At 45.3% G+C, this 14,068-nt stretch overlaps 1 protein-coding gene across 1 annotated transcript in view; it reads left to right on the forward strand.

Annotated features, from left to right (window-relative positions):
* Nucleotides 1-5,806, forward strand: part of LOC110504380 (teneurin-2) — a 257,663-nt gene extending 251,857 nt beyond the window's left edge. The window contains exons 35-38 of the mRNA XM_036943640.1: nucleotides 2,254-2,364; nucleotides 2,625-2,892; nucleotides 3,211-3,341; nucleotides 3,655-5,806. Of these exons, the coding sequence (XP_036799535.1) occupies nucleotides 2,254-2,364; nucleotides 2,625-2,892; nucleotides 3,211-3,341; nucleotides 3,655-4,392 (1,248 nt within the window). The 3' untranslated portion in view covers nucleotides 4,393-5,806. The remainder of the gene's footprint in view (nucleotides 1-2,253; nucleotides 2,365-2,624; nucleotides 2,893-3,210; nucleotides 3,342-3,654) is intronic.
* The last annotated feature ends 8,262 nt before the right edge of the window (nucleotides 5,807-14,068 follow it).

A 14,068-nucleotide genomic window follows, 5' to 3' on the forward strand; every position in this document is an offset into this window, starting at 1 on the left:
TTATGGTGATGTGACTGTCTGTGAGTTATGGGTGACGTGACTGTCTGTGAGTTATGGGTGACGTGACTGTCTATGAGTTATGGTGATGTGACTGTCTGTGAGTTATGGTGACGTGACTGAGTTATGGTGACGTGACTGAGTTATGGGTGACGTGACTGAGTTATGGGTGACGTGACTGAGTTATGGGTGACGTGACTGAGTTATGGGTGACGTGACTGAGTTATGGGTGACGTGACTGAGTTATGGGTGACGTGACTGAGTTATGGGTGACGTGACTGAGTTATGGGTGACGTGACTGAGTTATGGGTGACGTGACTGAGTTATGGGTGACGTGACTGAGTTATGCGTGACGTGACTGAGTTATGGGTGACGTGACTGAGTTATGGGTGACGTGACTGAGTTATGGGTGACGTGACTGAGTTATGGGTGACGTGACTGAGTTATGGGTGACGTGACTGAGTTATGGTGACGTGACTGAGTTATGGTGACGTGACTGAGTTATGGGTGACGTGACTGAGTTATGGGTGACGTGACTGAGTTATGGGTGACGTGACTGAGTTATGGGTGACGTGACTGAGTTATGGGTGACGTGACTGAGTTATGGGTGACGTGACTGAGTTATGGGTGACGTGACTGAGTTATGGTGACGTGACTGAGTTATGGTGACGTGACTGAGTTATGGGTGACGTGACTGTCTGTGAGTTATGGTGACGTGACTGAGTTATGGGTGACGTGACTGAGTTATGGGTGACGTGACTGAGTTATGGGTGACGTGACTGAGTTATGGGTGACGTGACTGAGTTATGGGTGACGTGACTGAGTTATGGGTGACGTGACTGAGTTATGGTGACGTGACTGAGTTATGGTGACGTGACTGAGTTATGGTGACGTGACTGAGTTATGGTGACGTGACTGAGTTATGGTGACGTGACTGAGTTATGGTGACGTGACTGAGTTATGGTGACGTGACTGTCTGTGAGTTATGGGTGAGGTGACTGTCTGTGAGTTATGGGTGACGTGACTGTCTGTGAGTTATGGTGATGTGACTGTCTATGAGTTATGGTGATGTGACTGTCTGTGAGTTATGGTGACGTGACTGAGTTATGGGTGACGTGACTGTCTGTGAGTTATGGTGACGTGACTGAGTTATGGGTGACGTGACTGAGTTATGGGTGACGTGACTGAGTTATGGGTGACGTGACTGAGTTATGGGTGACGTGACTGAGTTATGGGTGACGTGACTGAGTTATGGGTGACGTGACTGAGTTATGGGTGACGTGACTGAGTTATGGTGACGTGACTGAGTTATGGTGACGTGACTGAGTTATGGTGACGTGACTGAGTTATGGTGACGTGACTGTCTGTGAGTTACGGTGACTGTCTGCGAGTTACGGTGACTGTCTGCGAGTTACGGTGACTGTCTGCGAGTTACGGTGACTGTCTGCGAGTTACGGTGACTGTCTGCGAGTTATGGTGACGTGACTGTCTGTGAGTTATGGTGACGTGACTGTCTGCGAGTTATGGGTGACGTGACTGTCTGTGAGTTATGGGTGACGTGACTGTCTTTGAGTTATGGTGACGTGACTGAGTTATGGGTGACGTGACTGAGTTATGGGTGACGTGACTGTCTGTGAGTTATGGTGACGTGACTGAGTTATGGGTGACGTGACTGAGTTATGGGTGACGTGACTGAGTTATGGGCGACGTGACTGAGTTATGGGTGACGTGACTGAGTTATGGGTGACGTGACTGAGTTATGGGTGACGTGACTGAGTTATGGGTGACGTGACTGAGTTATGGGTGACGTGACTGAGTTATGGGTGACGTGACTGAGTTATGGGTGACGTGACTGAGTTATGGTGGCGTGACTGAGTTATGGGTGACGTGACTGTCTGTGAGTTATGGTGATGTGACTGTCTGTGAGTTATGGTGACGTGACTGAGTTATGGGTGACGTGACTGTCTGTGAGTTATGGTGACGTGACTGAGTTATGGTGACGTGACTGAGTTATGGGTGACGTGACTGAGTTATGGGTGACGTGACTGAGTTATGGGTGACGTGACTGAGTTATGGGTGACGTGACTGAGTTATGGTGACGTGACGTGACTGTCTGTGAGTTATGGTGACGTGACTGAGTTATGGGTGACGTGACTGAGTTATGGGTGACGTGACTGAGTTATGGTGACGTGACTGAGTTATGGTGACGTGACTGTCTGTGAGTTATGGTGTAAAGCCCGTACTGTTTCCCCTCAGGGTCATCTGTTTGCTATGGAGGTGAGTAGTGGAGAGGAGTATTACATCGCCTCAGACAACACAGGAACACCACTGGCTGTCTTCAGCAGCAATGGACAGATGATCAAACAGGTAATCAGGATGACAGTAATAATAATACTATTAATGATGATTATTTTGGCTGCATGATTGTTAAATATCTCAAGGCCCGTTATCTACATAAGAAAATATAAATTGGTACTTGATGTCCAGAGAGGTACATTTGATTGTTCAAATTAAAAATACAAAAACTGATCAAATAAACCAACTTTGTCTTTCCTAATTGCCCCAGAGGGGATAAAGTTGTAGTGAATTGAAGTGAAACATGCGTCTGTGTTTGTTGTGACCTCCAGGTACAGTACACAGCGTACGGGGAGGTGTACCTGGACTCTAACCCAGAGTTCCAGCTGGTGGTTGGGTTCCATGGTGGTCTCTATGACACCCTGACCAATCTGGTCCACTTCACCCAGAGGGACTATGACGTCCTGGCAGGCCGCTGGACCTCGCCAGACTATGCCAGCTGGCCCAAGATCGGCAAGGACCCTGCACCCTTCAACCTGTATATGTTCAAGAACAACAACCCCCTCAGCGACGTGTTGGACATCAACAACTACGTCACAGGTAGAGCGTCTTTGGATCCTTGAAAAGCGCTTTAGAAAACAGATGCATTATTGTTATTACAGGTAAAGGAGAGAGAGCTGAGTGGGGGCGTTGTGTTATCATCGTCACTGTGTACTGTAGTTCTCTCTGTTTTTTTGTCATTTAGATTCGAGGAACATCCCAAAAAATACCAACAATATTTCACTACACTTGAAATATGTTCCCTACTACTACGCAGATTATTATAGCATTTTCAAACTTCTTAACATTTTCTAATATTTCTATGACTTGCTAGCTGTATTAAAACTATTTTTTTACTGTGATGTCTTTGCTCCCCAGACGTGAAGAGTTGGCTGGTGATGTTTGGTTTCCAGCTCAGTAACATCATTCCAGGGTTCCCCCGTCACACCCTCTACTTCGTGGAGCCTCCCTACGAGCTGCAGGCCAGCAAGGACTGTGAAAACGGACAGGTGAGAAGTTCCTGGGACAGCCTACAGCTCCATTGTACTGATTCTATGTTAACCAGAATCCGAAACATACTGTCTGCGAGCTAAATGAGGCCTGCTATTACAGAGAAACGGTCCTCTCTCTTTCTCTCAGAGCCGGATGAGACATTGAAGATACTGTGGGATCACTAATATGAACCTTCAATGATTACAATGAAATCTGGACATCAATAGATGAGAATAGCTGTAAACCAAACAGTATAAGTGTATCCTCGTCTGCAATGTTCTGGTTGACCAGTGACCTTTAACCTCTCTTCTACCCCTGTCTCTCCTGTAGCTGATAACGGGGGTGCAGCAGGCAGCGGAGCGCCACAACCAGGCCTTCATGGCCCTGGAGGGACGGCTCCTTAACAAGGACCCCCGCGACCGCCGCGACAAGCCCGGACACTGGTTCGGCACATCAACGCCCATCATCGGCCTGGGAGTGATGCTAGCGCTGAAGGAAGGACGTGTGGTGGCGGCAGTTAGCTCCATGGCAACCGACGACAGCCGCAAAGTGTCCTTAGTCCTCAATGGCGCCATCTACCTGGACGGAACGCACTACACGCAGGCCGGACATGACTGTCACTTCTTCGTTAAAGTCGGTTCGGCCGATAGTGATTTACTGGCGCTGGGGCTGACCAACGGACGCAAGGCACTGGACAGCGGGATCAACGTGACTGTGAGCGGGAGGTCGCGGCGCGGCGCCACAGTGGAGTTTGCGGTGCCGTCGTTAGCCCTCAGCGTGCGGTATGGGCTAGCGCTGGACGTGGTGGATGAGGAGAGGGTGAGGCTGCTGGAACTAGCCCGGCAGAGGGCCCTGGCTGGGGCCTGGCTGAGGGAGCGGCAGAGGGCCAAGGATGGGAAGGAGGGGAACCGGCTGTGGACGGAGGGAGAGAAGCAACAGCTGCTGACCGCGGGGAGGGTACAGGGGTATGATGGGTATTATGTTTTACCCGTGGAACAGTACCCAGAACTGGCTGACAGCAGCACCAACATCCAGTTCCTGAGACAGAACGAGATGGGCAAGAGGTAACAGCCCTCCTGGACTGGGATGGAGGACTGGCTGACTCTTTCTCTCTCACTGACTCTCCTCCCCTTCTCCTCCTCATCCCTTTCATCTTCTCACCCTAGTTACTAGTTCCTTCCTCTCTTCGCTCCCCCTACCTTCTCCCCCTTTCCTCTCCAACCCCGCAGAAAATAAACCAACAAATGGGGTTTCTCACTGAACGCTGCAGGGACTTTTGAAAAGAAGAATATACTAAACTTTTTTTGTTGTTACTTTTATTGCCAAGGGTAAAACATCTAACATTTAGACAGAAGTTAATTTATTTGTTGTTGAAAACAAACTGTGGAGAAAGGCACTCATGAACCTTGAAAAACAAACTGTTGCTTAATAACTAAGATTCCCGTTTTTAAAAAAGAAATCGATATTTTCACCAATATTTTTGGGGACTTTGAGGGCGTAATGACAGACTCTGAACTGATGGTGGCGCTGTGTTGTGCTGGGTGCTCTGGTAAGGGCCTGCACCTGAAATTAACTTGTAGATCAAAGGGACCAATAGGGAGGCAGAGCCACCACAGGGCCCAGCGAATCACAACACTGATCAGAAGAGAAGATCAGCAACAAGCACCGCAGCGTCACTTACACGGAGTAAAACTACTTGTCATCAGTCTCAGGCCTCCCATTCTCCACCACAAAACTGTTCTCAGCTATTGCAGCAACATATTCTAGCAACCAATACTCACACCACTGAGATCCTTTAACTCATAAAGACTTCAAACAAAATAACTTTTGTTCTTTAAACTTTAAAGACACAAAGTTGGAGGGGAAAAAAATATTGTGAAAATGTATCAGAATGTGTCCATATGTGTCAGACTACTACACTACAGTTCAGACGACTACACTACAGTTCAGACTACTATACTGCAGTTCAGACTACTATACTGCAGTTCAGACTACTATACTGCAGTTCAGACTACTATACTACAGTTCAGACTACTATACTGCAGTTCAGACTACTACACTACAGTTCAGACTACTATACTACAGATCAGACTACTATACTGCAGTTCAGACTACTATACTGCAGTTCAGACTACTATACTACAGTTCAGATTACTATACTACAGTTCACACTACGATACAATTGTTTACTTCATTCATTGGTTCAGACTACTACACTACAGTTCAGACTACTACACTACAGTTCAGACTACTATACTAAAGTTCAGACTACTATACTGCAGTTCAGACTACTATACTGCAGTTCAGACTACTATACTACAGTTCAGACTACTATACTACAGATCAGACTACTATACTGCAGTTCAGACTACTATACTACAGTTCAGACTACTGCAGTTCAGACTACTATACTGCAGTTCAGACTACTATACTGCAGTTCAGACTACTATACTGCAGTTCAGACTACTATACTGCAGTTCAGACTACTATACTGCAGTTCAGACTACTATACTACAGTTCAGACTACTATACTACAGTTCAGACTACTATACTGCAGTTCAGACTACTATACTGCAGTTCAGACTACTATACTACAGTTCAGACTACTATACTACAGTTCACACTACGATACAATTGTTTACTTCATTCATTGGTTCAGACTACTACACTACAGTTCAGACTACTACACTACAGTTCAGACTACTATACTAAAGTTCAGACTACCATACTACAGTTCAGACTACTATACTACAGTTCAGGGTGTTACGTATAGTATCGGTAGAAGCAGTAGTTGTGTATGTTTCAGTCGCAGTAGAATTGTGAAACTTTCACCAAGGCACTTCTGTACAGAAACAATGTAAAAACACCTACCATACACTTAGTCCAGAATACATACAGAACTAGTATTATCAAAAGCTATTTATATTATTTTATTATTTGTACATGTATTTATTATTCGTAGTACTAAATGACAATCATGAAGGGAGTCACTAGTTTATCGAATTTTATTTTGTAAAATATGTAAGAAATATTAAATGTTTTTTTTTTTTGTATTCATTTAAACATTTGCTCCCAGAGCAAATAATAGTCACACTCCAAAATAGTTTATGTAAGAAAGTGTTTTTTTTTTAAACAATTTATAATTTAAATGAAGTCTTTAAAACTGTGAAACCTGTTTTTTGGAAATCTATCTGGATGTACAGTGTATAGACTTACCTTAATGCAGCAGCACAGTAGAATATTGTTCAGAATATCCCGTTTTACATTTCTAATGAGGAAGTGGCTTGTAATGTGCTAACCTTTAGCTGGTATTACCTACTCTAGAGTTGTGTGACTCTAATCATATCTATTATCCCAATATCTACAATATCAATCCCCAGTTTGTTGTTTTCCAATGTTATTGGTTTTGTTTTGATGCAGAGATATTGCTGTTCTAGATCCCAAAAAGCGTAGAAGCGGATTGATTCATGTCACTGTGAAGAGGCTCGTTCAGTACTGGATGTCATAATGTACCAAATCACTATTATTGATTTAATAATAATAATAACAACAACAAGAAAGGAATAACAATGATTCTTACACACTGAAAAGAGACTCTTCTGAGAAACTTATCAATAAAAAGTCATTGTTTACTTCACTCATTGGCGTCGAGTTTTATTTTCCTCTTTACTGGGGGCCCATACTCGCAAACATGATCAAATAAAATGTTATTGGTCACATACACTTGATTAGCAGATGTTATTACGGGTGTAGTGAAATACTTGTGCTTCTAGCTCCGACAGTGCAGTAATATCTAACAAATTACACAACATATACACACAAATCTAAGTAGGAATGAATTAAGACTATATACATATGGACGAGTGATGTCAGAGCGGAACGGACTAAGATACAGTAGAATAGTATAGAATACAGTAGAATATTATAGAATACAGTACATATGAGATGAGTAATGCCAGATGTAAACATTATTAAGTGAATGAGATACCGTAGAATAGTATAGAAAACAGTATATACACACGAGATGAGTAATGCCAGATGTAAACATTAAGTGACTAAGATACCGTAGAATAGTATAGAATACAGTGTATACATATGAGATGAGTAATGCCAGATATGTAAACATTAAGTGACTAAGATACCGTAGAATAGTATAGAATACAGTGTATACATATGAGATGAGTAATGCCAGATATGTAAACATTAAGTGACTAAGATACCGTAGAATAGTATAGAATACAGTATATACATATGAGATGAGTAATGCCGAATGTGTAAACATTATTGAAGTGACTAGTGTTCCATTCCTTAAAGTGGTCAGTGATTCCTAGTCTATGCCTATAGGCAGCAGCCTCTAATGTGCTCGTGATGGCTGTTTAACAGTCTGACGGCAGATATAAGCTGTTTATCAGTCTCCCAGTTCCAGCTTTGATGCACCTGTACTGACCTCGCCTTCTGGATGATAGCGGGGTGAACAGACAGTGACTCGGTGGTTGATGTCCTTGATGATCTTTTTGGCCTTCCTGTGACATTGGGTGATGTAGGTGTCCTGAAGGGAGGGTAGTTTGCCCCCAGTAATGCATTGGTCAGACCGAACCACCCTCTGGAGAGCATTGTGGTTGCGGGCGGTGCAGTTGCCGTACCAGGCGGCGATACAGCCTGACAGGATGCTTTCAATTGTACATCTGTAAAAATGTTTTAGGGTTTTAGGTGACAAGCCAAATTTCTTTAACCTCCTGAGGTTGAAGAGGCTCTGTTGCGCCTTCTTCACCATGCTGTTTGTGTGGGTGGAACATTTCAGTTTGTCTGTGATATGTACGCCGAGGAACTTAAAACTTTCCACCTTCTCCACTACCGTCCCGTTGATGTGGATAGGGGGATGCACCCTCTGCTGTTTCCTGAAGTCCACGATCATCTCCTTTGTTTTGTTGACGTTGAGTGAGAGGTTGTTTTTCTGACACCACACTCCGAGGGCCCTCACCTCCTCCCTGTCGGCCGTCTCGTCGTTGTTGGTAATTAAGCCTACCTCTTTAGTGTTATCTACAAACTTGATGATTAAGTTGGAGGCGTGCATGGCCATGCAGTCATGGGTGAACAGGGAGTACAGGAGAGGGCTGAGAACGAACCCTTGTGGGGCCCCAGTGTTGAGGATCAGCGAGTTTCCTATCCTCACCACCTGGTGGTGGCTTGTCAGAAAGTCCAGGACCCAGTTGCACAGGGCGGGGTCGAGACCCAGGGTCCAGAGCTTAATGACGTGTTTGGAGAGTACTTTTGTTGGTAAATGCTGAGCTGTAGTCAATGAACAGCATTCTCACATAGGTATTCCTCTTGTCTAGATGGGATAGGGAAGTGTGTAGTGTGATGGCAATTGTGTCGTCTGTGGACCTATTGGGGTGGTAAGCAAATTGGAGTGGGTCTAAGGTGTCAGGTAGGGTGGAGGTGATATGGTCCTTGACTAGCCTCTCAAAGCACTTCATGATGACAGAAGTGAGTGCTACGGGGCAATAATCATTCAGTTCAGTTACCTTTCTTTGGAACAGGAATAATGGTAGCCATCTGCAAGGCATGTGGGCACAGCAGACTGGGATAGGGATTGACTGAATATGTCCATAAACACACCAGCCAGCTAGTCTGGGCATGCTCTGAGGGTGCGGCTAGGGATGCTGTCTGGGCCGGCAGGCTTGTGAGGGTTAACATCTTTAAATGTTTTAATCACACTGGACACAGTGAAGGAGAGCCCACAGGCTTTAGTAGCGGGCCATGTCAGTGGCACTGTATTGTCATCAAAACGAGCAAAGAAGTTGTTTAATTTGTCTGGGAGCAAGACGTTGATGTCCTCAACGGGGCTGGTTTTCTTTTTGTACTCCGTGATTGACTGTAGACCCTGTAGACCTTGTCACATACATGTTTGAGCTGTTGAATAGCGACTCTTCTTTGTCTCTATACTGACGCTTTGCTTGTTTGATTGCCTTGCGGATGGAATAGCTACACTGTTATTATTTGGTCATGTTTCCAGTCGCCTTGCCATGATTAAAAACGATGGTTCACACTTTCAGTTTTGCGTGAATGCTGCCATCAATCCACAGTTTCTGGTTAGGGAGGGTTTTAATAGTCACAGTGGGTACAATATCGCCGATGCACTTGCTAATAAACTCGCTCACCGAGTCAGCGTATTCATCAATGTTATTGTCTGAGGCTACCCGGAACATATCCCAGTCCACGTGATCGAAGCAATCTTGAAGTGTGGAATCCGATTGGTCAGACCAGCGTTGGACCTCAGCACGGGTGTTTCCTGTTTTAGTTTCTGTCTATAGGCTGGGAGCAACAAAATGGAGTCATGTTCAGATTTGCCGAAGGGAGGGCGGGGGAGGGCTTTGTATGCATTGCAGAAGTTAGAGTAGCAATGGCCCAGAATACTACCAGCCCATGACACACATTCAATATGCTGATAGAATTTAGGAAGCCTTGTTCTCAGATTAGCTTTGTAAAAATCCCCAGCTACAACAAATGCTGCCTCAGGAAATATGGTTTCCAGTTCACATAGAGTCCAGTGAAGTACTTTCAGGGCCGTTGAGGTATCTAATTGGGGGGGGATATACACGGCTGTGACTATAATCGAAGAGAATTCACTTGGTAAATAATGCGGTTGGAATTTGATTGTAAGGAATTCTAGGTCAGGTGAACAAAAGGACTTGAGTTCCTGTATGCTGTTATGATCACACCTTCGCAATCACCTGTCTGCCTCCCCACTGGAGTCCAATCCCTGCTATCACCTGTCTGCCTCCCCACTGGAGTCCAATCCCTGCTATCACCTGTCTGCCTCCCCACTGGAGTCCAATCCCTGCTATCACCTGTCTGCCTCCCCACTGGAGTCCAATCCCTGCTATCACCTGTCTGCCTCCCCACTGGAGTCCAATCCCTGCTATCACCTGTCTGCCTACACACTGGAGTCCAATCCCTGCTATCACCTGTCTGCCTCCCCACTGGAGTCCAATCCCTGCTATCACCTGTCTGCCTCCCCACTGGAGTCCAATCCCTGCTATCACCTGTCTGCCTCCCCTCTGGAGTCCAATCCCTGCTATCACCTGTCTGCCTACACACTGGAGTCCAATCCCTGCTATCACCTGTCTGCCTCCCCACTGGAGTCCAATCCCTGCTATCACCTGTCTGCCTACACACTGGAGTCCAATCCCTGCTATCACCTGTCTGCCTACACACTGGAGTCCAATCCCTGCTATCACCTGTCTGCCTCCCCACTGGAGTCCAATCCCTGCTATCACCTGTCTGCCTACACACTGGAGTCCAATCCCTGCTATCACCTTTCTGCCTACACACTGGAGTCCAATCCCTGCTATCACCTGTCTGCCTACACACTGGAGTCCAATCCCTGCTATCACCTGTCTGCCTCCCCACTGGAGTCCAATCCCTGCTATCACCTGTCTGCCTCCCCACTGGAGTCCAATCCCTGCTATCACCTGTCTGCCTCCCCACTGGAGTCCAATCCCTGCTATCACCTTTCTGCCTCCCCACTGGAGTCCAGTCCCTGCTATCACCTTTCTGCCTACACACTGGAGTCCAATCCCTGCTATCACCTTTCTGCCTCCCCACTGGAGTCCAATCCCTGCTATCACCTTTCTGCCTACACACTGGAGTCCAATCCCTGCTATCACCTTTCTGCCTACACACTGGAGTCCAATCCCTGCTATCACCTTTCTGCCTCCCCTCTGGAGTCCAATCCCTGCTATCACCTTTCTGCCTACACACTGGAGTCCAATCCCTGCTATCACCTGTCTGCCTACACACTGGAGTCCAATCCCTGCTATCACCTTTCTGCCTCCCCTCTGGAGTCCAATCCCTGCTATCACCTTTCTGCCTCCCCACTGGAGTCCAATCCCTGCTATCACCTTTCTGCCTCCCCCACCTGTCTGCCTCCAACTGGGGTTTCATCCCAGCATCCACCTCCTGTCTGCCTCCCCACTGGGGGTCAATCCCTGCGTCCACCTCCCCACTGGGGGTCAATCCCTGCAACCACCTCTGCTCTGCCTCCCCACTGGCGTTCAATACCTGCATCTCCTCACTGCGGTTCAATCCCTGCGTCCACCTCCCCACTGGGGTTCAATCCCTGCATCCACCTCCCCACAGAGGTTCAATCCCTGCATCCACCTCCCCACAGAGGTTCAATTCCTGCATCCACCTCCCCACTGGGGTTAAATCCCTTTATCCACATAACAAGGCTACAGTTGAAGTCAGTAGTTTACATACACCTAGGTTGGAGTCATTAAAACTCATTTTTCAACCACTCCACAAATTTCTTGTTAACAAACTATAGTTTGGGCAAGTAGGTTAGGACATGACACAAGTAATTGTTCCAACAATTGTTTACAGACAGATTATTTCACTGTATCACAATTCCAGTGGGTCAGAAGTTTACATCGCACTAAATTGACTGTGCCTTTAAACAGCTTGGAAAGTTCCAGGAAATTATGTCATGGCTTTAGAAGCTTCTGATAGGCTAATTGACATCATTTGAGTCAATTGGAGGTGCACCTGTGGATGTACAGTTAAAGTCGGAAGTTTACATAAACCTTAGCCAAATACATTTAAATTCAGTTTTTCACAATTACTGACATTTAATCCTAGTAAAGATGGCCTGTTTTAGGTCAGTTGGGATCACCACTTTATTTTAAGAATGTGAAATGTCAGAATAATAGTACAGAGAATGATTTATTTCAGCTTTTACTTCTTTCATCACATTCCCAGTGGGTGAGAAGTTTACATACACTCAATTAGTATTTCGTAGCATTGCCTTTAAATTGTTTAACTTGGGTCAAATGTTTTGGGTAGCCTCCCACAAGCTTCCCACATAAAGTTGGGTGAATTTTGGCCCATTCCTCCTGACAGAGCTGGTGTAACTGAGTCAGGTTTGTAGGCCTCCTTGCTCGCACACGCTTTTTCAGTTCTGCACACACATTTTCTATGGGATTGAGGTCAGGGCTTTGTGATGGCCACTCCAATACCTTGACTTTGTTGTCCAAAAGCCATTATGTCACAACTTTGGAAGTATGCTTGGGGTCATTGTCCATTTGGAAGACCCATTTGCGACCATGCTTTAACTTCCTGACTGATGTCTTGAGATGTTGCTTTAATAGATAATAGATCCACATCATTTTCCTACCTCATCAAGCCATCTATTTTGTGAAGTACACCAGTCCCTCCTGTAGCAAAGCACCCTCACAACATGATGCTGCCACCCCCGTGCTTCACGGTTGGGATGGTGTTCTTCGGCTTGCAAGCCTCCCCCTTTTTCCTCCAAACATAATGGTCATTATGGCCAAACATTTATATATTTTTTTCATCAGACCAGAGGACATTTCTCCAAAAAGTATGATCTTTGTCCCCATGTCCAGTTGCAAACCGTAGTCTGGCTTTTTTATGGCGGGTTTGGAGCAGTGGCTTCTTCCTTGCTGAGGGGCCTTTCAGGTTATGTCGATATAGGACTCGTTTTACTGTGGCTATCGATACTTTTGTACCTATTTCCTCCAGCAATGTCCTTTGCTGTTGTTCTGGGATTGATTTGCACTTTTCGCACCAAAGTACGTTAATCTCCAGGAGACAGAACGCATCTCCTTCCTGAGCGGTATGACGGCTGCGTGGTCCCATGGTGTTTATACTTGCGTACTATTGTTTGTACAGATGAACGTGGTACCTTCAGGTGTTTGGAAAGGATGAACCAGACTCTTGGAGGGAGGTCTACAATTTTTTGGCTGATTTCTTTTGATTTTCCCATAATGTCAAGCAAAGAGGCACTGAGTTTGAAGGTAGGTCTTAGGTTAGTCTAGGTCATTTTTAAAGTGATTATGCATAGATAATAAACAGCGAGTAGCAGCAGTGTAACTATGTAAATATGTAAATAATCTGGGTGGCCATTTCATTAATTGTTCAGCAGTCTTATGGTTTGGGGGTAGAAGCTTTTTGGTCCTAGACTTGGTGCTCAGGTACCGCTTGCCATGCGGCAGCAGAGAGAACAGTCTATGACTTTGACAATGAGGCAATGAGTCTTTGACAATTTTTTGGGCCTTCCTTTGACACCGCTTAGTATATAGGTCATGGATGTCAGGAAGCTTGGCCCCAGAGATATACTGGGCCGTATGCACTACCCTCTGTAGCGCCTTACAGTCAGATACCGAGCAGTTACCATACCAGGCGGTGATGCAGCCGGTCATGATGCTCTTGATAGTGCAGCTTCAGAACTTTTTGAGGATCTGGGGATCCATATCTAAATCTTTTCAGTCTCCTGAGGGGGAAAGGGTGTTATCATGCCCTCTTCACAACTGTCTTGGTGTGTTTGGACTAGAGGTAGACCGATTATGATTTTTCAATGCCGATATCGATGCCGATTATTGGAGGACCAAAAAAAAAGGCGATACCGATTAATCGGCCGATTAAATGTTGTTGTTTTTTGTAATAATGACAATTACAACAATACTGAATTAACACTTATTTTAACTTAATATAATACATCAATAAATTCAATTTAGCCACAAGTAGATAATGAAACATGTTCAATTTGGTTTAAATAATGCAAAAACAAAGTGATGGAGAAGAACGTAAAAGTGCAATATGTGCTATGTAAGAAAGCTAACGTTTCAGTTCCTTGCTCAGAACATGAGAACATATAAAAGCTGGAGTCTTCAATATTCCCAGGTAAGAAGTTTTAGGTTGTAGTTATTATAGGACTATTTTC

This window comes from Oncorhynchus mykiss, chromosome 14 (assembly GCF_013265735.2).
Source record: "Oncorhynchus mykiss isolate Arlee chromosome 14, USDA_OmykA_1.1, whole genome shotgun sequence".
NCBI lineage: Eukaryota > Metazoa > Chordata > Actinopteri > Salmoniformes > Salmonidae > Oncorhynchus > Oncorhynchus mykiss.